At 41.7% G+C, this 8,586-nt stretch overlaps 1 protein-coding gene across 1 annotated transcript in view; it reads left to right on the plus strand.

Annotated features, from left to right (window-relative positions):
- The window catches only part of Slc30a9 (solute carrier family 30 member 9), a 55,853-nt gene extending 48,303 nt beyond the window's left edge, over positions 1-7,550 (plus strand). Inside the window, exons 16-18 of the mRNA XM_028882273.2 lie at positions 1,814-1,943; positions 4,461-4,574; positions 6,273-7,550. Coding sequence (XP_028738106.1) covers positions 1,814-1,943; positions 4,461-4,574; positions 6,273-6,317 — 289 coding nt within the window. The 3' untranslated portion in view covers positions 6,318-7,550. The remainder of the gene's footprint in view (positions 1-1,813; positions 1,944-4,460; positions 4,575-6,272) is intronic.
- Positions 7,551-8,586: the final 1,036 nt, after the last annotated feature.

Below are 8,586 nucleotides of genomic sequence, written 5' to 3' on the forward strand. Positions count from 1 at the left end.
TTTTAACAGTATGTTAGTACCTATTGCAGTTTGACATTTAGCCCCAAACTTAGGCACAACATTTATTATCTGATAGTAGCTGTGGTCAGGGATTCAGGCCCGGCTTATGTGGCTCCCCTGCTGTAGTCAAGGTGTTGATTGACTTGTGTCCTGGGAAAGGAGCTGCTTTTGAGCTTTTTGATGTTGGCAAGACTGTACATCCTTTGCCACCTGAGCCTCTCCCACATGGCAGTGTGCTTAGTCAAAACGTGTAAGCTGATGGGCGCTCAGTGATGTGAACAAGAAGATCGCAGCAGACAGCCTGCCTGATCAGGGACATGACATTTCATCACTCTGCTGTGTTCTCTTGGCCAGAAGTGGGTTGCATTTGAGGAGAGGGGATCACAAGGATAGAGGAGCCATTGATCAGCAGGAACATCTCAGGGCCGCTTGACACGAAGAGCTTTCTATCTGCAGTTAGCGGCAAGGACATAAGGAACAGCTACATCCGAATAGAATTAGCCTTTCCCTGAGTATTAAACAAAGAAAGACACATCACAGCGTGCTGTGAGGACAGAATGCAAACAAATGAGTAAATGAGATCACATCTGCCAATCTGGACAGATTTTATTTTTAACTTGAGTGTCTGTAACTTTGTAGCCATTGAGTCGTTTATTCTCATGTCATCCCGGGGAGTTGATAAAGCTTCTCTGTGTGGGTTAGGAATCTTGGACTCAGGAAGTTCGAGATCATTCAGAAATTAGAATCCAGTGTTGTGATAGCACGTAGGGTTTTTCTTATGGTGGCATTCTAGCACAACTCTGGTTTCAGGATGGAGGCTTTATTTCTTACGAATTCTATAAAGAAAGCAGATTGGACTGATCACAGGTGGATCGCAGGTAGAGGCTTTCTCAACAATTCCCTAGGGAAGATTTGCTCCCTGGGGTTAGGGTTGGAAGGAAGCGAATCAGTTGCTCCTTCATCTGCATTCCCTTCTGGGTGGCTGAACTGTGCAGTAGACTCCTGGAGGGTGGGGAGCCCTGGTCTGCTGGTGCACTGGCTGAGTGACCTTGAGAAAACCCTTGAGTAAGTACAGACGCCACCTTGTGTTGGGTTTTAATCGGAGCCAGTCATTCAGCATCTGTCTTCCAGGCTCTGCTGCAGTGAGCCTGAGTCTGTGCTCGCTCGTCATTGCCCTCAGCAGTCAGCGCAGTAGTTCGTCACCTGTTCTAACAGTAACTACGGGACCGTAGTTAGCAGACCATGCATGCCAGCCAGCGCACAGGCCACTAGCACACTTGTGCTGTAGCTCGCTTGCACTGCTGAACCTCATGGTCACAGGAAAGGAAAGGAGAGGATAGGAGGGGAGGGGAGGGGAGGGGAGGAGAGGAGACGAGAGGAGAGGAGAGGAGAGGAGAGGAGAGGAGAGGAGAGGAGAGGAGAGGAGAGGAGGGAGGGAGGGAGGGAGGTGGTTTGCACACTCAAAGATACTGTTACCAACAAAGCTTCTGCTTTGGTTTTTGCTTTTTGTTAGGAAATTGGTAAGTGGATAGACTATGGGAAGGTTTATAAGATTAACTTGATAATATTAGAAAAGCACTTTAGAATTAGTAATTTTTTAATATACAAACATAGCTTATGTATGTAAATTATTATAAAACGGTATTTATTACACTTACACTTTTGTGTGGCATTATGCACAGAAACCAAACTAGATGGGCGGTCTTAGAAAACAATGAGCTTGGTGGTAAGTGGTCTGCAGTGTTCTGGGGAAGCCGGAATGAGAGTATGGAGGTGTTACACTCAGACTTACCTGCATTGTTATTCATCACAGGGCAATCCATGATGTTAAAGCCACAGATATGGGCTTAGGGAAAGTCAGATTTAAGGCAGAAGTTGATTTTGATGGACGAGTTGTTACACGATCATACTTGGAAAAGCAAGATTTTGACCACATGCTGCAAGTAAGTTTGTGTATTCATCCTTTTCTTCTGTAGCCCACCGTTTTAATGTCACTCTTTGTCTGTATAGTCTTAGAGTCTCTTCAGCTATGAACTTCTTAGTTCCCATGACTGATAGAGAGCTTTTTATTTACAGTGGGTCCGAGGAGACAGCCAAAAGAACAGACTTAATCCTTAAATGTTAATACTTGTTACATGTTTTATGTAAGCCACTCAACAACCCTGTAGGGTGATGAAATAACAGATGCTAACATACGGACGAACTTCATAGACTGATTGGCTTGTCTAAGGTTTCAGAACCATAGATAGGAAGTCCCATGAATCTGATCTTTGACTCCAGATCTTTGCTTTTTATTAAGGATCCAATAGCACACCTGCCCACTTTGCTGTTTTCTTTTCTGTAGATTAAGTTATCAGACTCCAAAACTGATAAGTAGAAAATTCCAGAAATAAGAATAAGCTTTAAGTTGCCTTTCTGAGCAACTTGTTTGTTCCCAGCATATCCAGTCTGTATGTGCCACTCAAGCTGAGCTGGTGCGGAGAGAGGAAAGGTGTGTTCACATAACTTGTATATTGTTGCCGTTGTATTTTATTATTATTGTTAATCTACTATGCCTAATTAATTGATTCAACTTTATCATCGTATGTTTTTGGTATATGAAAAAACGTAAGATATTTAGGGTCTTCACTGTGTGGTTTCAGCAAACTTCTGGACTGTTGGAACAAAACCTCAGAGATAAAAGGGTAATGCTATAATTCAAGAGACAATTTATAGAAGCCAACAGTAATCAGACAAATATTACTACTTGGTTTTGTCAGGTCTTAACATTTGCTGTGTAGGTTGAGTATTCTTTATAGAAATACTAGGGAACTGAATGTTTCCCATTTCATTTTTTTTTTTTTTAATATTTGCATACGTTGAGTGTCCTTAATCCAGAGTCAAAAGCCTGGTGTTTGGGCTTTGTTATTGTCATTTTGTTTGTTTCAGACATGGTTGGTCTGGTGTAGCCTAGGCTGGCCTTGAACTCGCTGTGTACCACAGGATAACGGGACTTCTGCAGCTCCTGCTCCTCTTCCTTAGTGCTAGGAGTGCAGGCATGTGCCATCATGCCTGGTTCATGTGTGCTGGGGCCTGAGCCCAGGGCTTCATGCAGACACCACCACGGAAGCTCCACCCCTGCCCAAGGTCTTTTGATGTCATGGTAGTGCTCACAGAGTTGCAGACTTCAGCACAGTGTGGATTTTCAGTTAGTGGCATCCAGCATGTATCATGCTCGTGTAAGGTCTTGGAAGAAATCATTACAAAAACAGTTTAAGCCTAATTTTTTGCTAAATCTCATTTTTCATCCCAAGAGTTAACTAATATGCTAAATTTGATACCTGTCAATTTCCAGTCTGAGTTTTAGACTACATGTTTTTAATGTAATATATTACATGTTGAATGTTCCACAGTGTATGGTGTAAATGTATAATATAAATGGTTTTATATGGTATGACTATACAGTTGCATAACAGCATGTCTGAGACTCCTTGTTAGTTTATATGGCTTGGGATCATTTCCAGTCACTGCTGTTGCATTCTATGAATATGATATGATACGGTTTGCATATCCTGTTTTCCATGTTAAACTGTTAGAAACGATGCTACACTCTAGGTGTGGTAGCACAAAACTAGAATCCCAGCACTTGGGAGGCTTGGAGGAAGGTCAGGAGGGTCACAATTTTGAGGCCTCCTGAGCTAAATAGATCCTATCTCAGAGAGAAAAAGAGGTGATGCCTGGTGGCGTTTTCATAGGTGTGTCCTAGGTCATGTGTGTAAGTCTCCTTAGGGTAGGTATGGACAGCTAAACTTAAGGTAGGTGAAGACTACCAAATACATTCTTTAGCGTCCATAGACAACTCCAGTTAACTTCCAAAGTATGCCCATTTCTCTTTCATATCCAGGATAACAAAGTTTCTATTGCATCTTTTTCTTTCCTTGTCTCTCTCTTGTTTTTTCTTAAGGACAGAGTCTCACCATGTAGGGCTGGATGGCCTGGAACTAGCTATGTAGACCAGGATGGCCTCCAATTGAGAGATTGTGGTGTGCTTCACCACACCCAGAGACCTTGAGTTCTCTCCCTGTTTCTTACCTCCAGAGCTCAGATCCCCTAGGACTGTGCCAGGTTCTCCTATGCTGTTCATCCTGTGTAAAAGTCCTTCTCTTATCACTTTATCATAAAAGCACTTTCTGAAAATTTTGTGGCTTAATCGACTTTGAATTGTTTACTTACTAGACTGAAGTAGAGGTTATTTTTACTGTTACAAAAGGTCATTGTCCTAGCAGTACTTGATGAACAGCCTTTCCCTTTAGTTTGTGGTACTCACTCTGCATAGCATTCTTTCTGAGCCGTTTTAGAAACAAGGGATTCATTGCCTTGGCCTAAAGTTCTTATTTTTCATTAAGCTTAATGGTGCTACAAATTGTACATGTACCACTGTAATTTTAAATTTCTGTTTTCCGCTTTCATTTTCTTTATAGGAAATTCAAGAAGTAAAAACTCCTGAACAGTTAGAGGCCTTTATGCTAAAGCATGGAGAAAATATTATTGATACTCTAGGAGCTGAGGTAGACAGGCTTGAGAAGGAGCTGAAGGTAAGCCACAGTCAAAAATGCTCTTGTGATAGAGAGCGCTGCTTCGGGAGTCCTTCTTCTGTGTGGACACCATGCTGAGTGTGTCTCGTGTGTGCGTGTGGACTCGTCTCACCCTGTTAGTGTGCAGGCAAGGGTTTGATGAGTTCATGAAGTTAGGTGACGTAGTCAGTGAAGTCGAGATTCATGGTGTGAACCTCTTATTCAACTCCAAATTCAGTATTTTTATCACTGTTCTTCCCACTCTGCATCTAAGATAGTAAAAGATATTTTGTCTTTAAATAGAAAATATTTTGAAAAGTTTTAGAGAAAAATAAAAGGAAAACTTCAGACTTAAGTCACAAAGTAGGAAAACTAGAATATAGCACTAAACCTGCCCTTACATTATTTAGTGCTTTCTTTCTAATTGGAGGGAATTGTACTCTATTAGCTATGTTACTAGTAATGTTGCTTCATAGTTTTTAAAGGCTTACTTATTTTTACTTCATATGTGTGGGTATTTTGCCTACATGTGTGTATATCTGTGTACTACATTTGTATTTAAAAAAAAGTGTCTGCAGAAGTCAGGAGAAGGCATCAGATCCTCTGGAACTTGAGTTACAGACAGTTGTGAGCTTCTTTGTGGTTTCTTGGGACGGAACCCAGGTCCTCTGTAAGAGCAACAAGTGCTCTTACCTACTGAGCCATCTCCAGTTAACTTCACCTTTTTGCAAAAATCCTTTAGTGGAAAGGATCAGAAGCTAGTAGCTGTCTTAAGAGAAGATAGCTGGGTTTCCTTATCCACCTCTGCAATGAGTCTCTCATGCTTCTTCATAGCTTTGATTAAAGAACATGAAATATTATTCTGCGTGTCTGCTGGCTAACCTGAGTCTAGCCTCCAGGTCAAGGAAAGCCATTTATTGATTTGTTTGTTTGTTTGTTTGTTTGTTTTAATTACGTCATTGTAAAGAACTTTCACATAGTTGGTCATTGTGACATAAGCCTTTATCCCCAGCAGAGACAGGCAGATCTCTGTAAATTTGAGGCCAGGCTCATCTACATAGTAAGTTCAGGATAATCAGAGCTGTGTGGAGAGACCCTGTCTCAAACAAACAAACAAACAAAATCCCACAACAAAAGTCACATGGTTAAATTAGTGTAAGCCACCACTCAGACAAGCACTTGTGCACACCCAGAGTCTGTACATCTCAGTGAACGTCTGTGTGATTACAGTTGCTGTTCCGAAGCTGGGTTGCTCCGCTATCAACTACATCTTTAATTGTGTGTGTGTTGGATAAGGACAGACTTATTTAAAAACCCATCTCCACTTCTTTTTAGCACAGTGCTTGCCCTAGACTATACGGACTCCTAAACTATACCAAACAGTGTTCTAAATGTATTAGTTCTGATTGGTATTGGTATTGTTTTGCAGTGATTTTCTTTTCACTATGAAAAGGGGCATTACGGTTTTTAGTGCTTCCATGATTGGCATATATGAGATCTGTAAAGCATCTTTGTATTAACACATGAACAGACTCAGGGAGGTGGGATTATTTCCTGTAATGTTCATAGTATATTCACATTGATTTTTTTTTTTCTTACGCATAGATTCCACTTGCTAGTATAACAAATGTTTTTAGTTGCTCTGGCAATCAGAAAGAATTAAAAGAAGGGACGGGGGTTGTTTTGCTGTGAGTAATGTGGAGATATTTTTCTTTCTAGAAACGAAATCCTGAAGTTCGGCACGTAGATCTAGAGATCCTATAGATCTGATGAATACGTCACTTGGGACATTGAGACATCTTCCTCCCCACTGTAGGGGAATCCGTGCCGTCCAGAAGCTGTGCTCCTGAAGATAGATGGGCTATTTCATGTGCTGAGCAATTGAAGAGGCCACAGAACTAAAACTCCTTTCTTCTAATCATGTCTTCATGCTTCTGTAGAGACATTGGCTGCTTAGATCACCCACAGTTTCTCATTTTAGCCAGTCTATATTGAACCATGAAATCATGTTTCCTTTCTTAACATGGTAAAATAAGTGTTCCCCGTGGACCTGTAACTTAGGTTACCAGTGAAGATTTTTAGTCCATCCAAGTCTTCTGATCTTGAATATTCTGGCTAAACCTTGTCATGTGATTTTAAACAGTCACTGTGTTTTGAGGTCTGTCTTTGCTGGGAGAGTATTTCTATATACTGTGTGGTTCCGACCTGAGTACTGAGAGGCACGTTCTCCTAACTCCATTATCCGCAGATGGTCATTCCAGAGATGGCGCAGAACTTACTGAATGGAGTGAAGACCTTTCAGCATCTGTAGATCATAGTAGTTGCTATTTTCTAAAATCTCTTCTTTCTCCTTCACTTTTTTCCTTATTTGGTTTAATTTTTGTAATGTTAAAGACATAATCCTACATGTATGACTTTTTTTTAAACTGGCTTCAGTGCCATAGTGTTTATTTACTGGGAAATAATGCATTTGTAAATGTTTTAACATTCTGTAAAATGGACTAGAAATATTTATAATTTTACAGGCAGGATAGCATTTTGTTTTTAATTTATTTAAAAGAAGGCACTACTTATGTAAATCTGAACTGTGGGATCCTTTTTGCTTTGAGAGAGAAGTAAATCTTACACTGAACTTTGTGTTGCGGGTTTGTGTGCTGTCAGAGCCAGCTGGGCATCTGATGTCATGGACTCCAGGCCGGCGAGTGTCTAGCTAGCATATGGGCTGCACCACATTATGTAAGCGAAGAGCTCGCTGATGCCTGGGAGGTATCAAGGGAGAAGTCTTCAGTGCAGTAACTGAAGACTCAGTGGAAAGCTGCAGCCGCCACCGCCCAGACAAGGTCACGTGAGCAGTGGCTGCTCTGTCGGTGAGCGCTGGATGCACAGCACCAACATCCCTGTGAGTGAGTTCAGCGTCTCCAGACTTTCAGAGACGGAAGTTTGTGAATTACAGCAAACTGTAATGTGGAAACAAAAAATAAATCTCTGATTGAAGGATTGGTCGCAGTAGTTTTTGATCCAGAAATGACACTTGGTAGAAAATTGTGAGAATTGTCATGGGCTTTGTGTAACCATAGGGAGCATGCTTATTACCCATTTGTTTTTGTTTCTGAGCTAGAGTCTTCCTGTGGAGGTCAGGCTGGCCTGGAACTCACTACATAGAGCCTAGGCTCTCTGAAGATACCAAGTTGGGGCCAGCAGAGGGTAACTCATGGTAAGAGTACTTGCCACCAACCCTGCCAACCTGAGTTTGTGCTCCAGGACCCACATATGGGTAGAGAGAACTGACCACTCTGTTGTGTGCCGTGGTATGCTCCGCCCCCAAGCATATTTAATAAAATTGATTTTTTTTTTTAAAGAAAAAATGGTTGTGCTGAGGTGGAGCTCACGAGTAGAGTATTTGCCGGGTATGTCCGAAGCCTGGGCTTGGTCCACAGCCCATAACAGTGTCACAGCGTGCATAAGTAATACATATAACTTGCCTCTCTGTTCTTACAGTTTCAGATCTTATTCCCTCACAGTATTTACCTCTCATGACTCTCTGTGGCTTCAGTCCATCACCACACGGGAATGTGCTCAGCTGTATCCAATTTCCTCATAGTAAAATTCTTTTGAAATTTTCAGATAATTGGGCAACAATAATGAACCCTTTCTCAAGCCCCTCAAAATGATGTCTAGAAGTTATTCCAAAGAGCATTTTTTTATATATTCCTTTTTTTTTTTTAAAGATTTTTATTTATTATGTATACAGTGTTCTGTGTGTATGCTTGCACACCAGAAGAGGGCACCGGATCTCATTATGGCTGTGAGCCACCATGTGGTTGCTGGGAATTGAACTCAGGACCTCTGGAAGAACAGCCAGTGCTCTTAACCTCTGAGCCATCTTTCCAGCCCCAAAGAGCATATTTTTAGGCCCTGAAGCAATGCCTGCTGTGACCTTGTGGAAGACTGGGTTGTGGGGTCCCAGGTCTACAGCCCCAGTGCTCCTGTGAGGTGTAAGAGAGTCGAGGGCAGGCTAGCCTAATGTGCACAG

Source organism: Peromyscus leucopus, chromosome 10, assembly GCF_004664715.2.
Source record: "Peromyscus leucopus breed LL Stock chromosome 10, UCI_PerLeu_2.1, whole genome shotgun sequence".
Classification (NCBI taxonomy): domain Eukaryota; kingdom Metazoa; phylum Chordata; class Mammalia; order Rodentia; family Cricetidae; genus Peromyscus; species Peromyscus leucopus.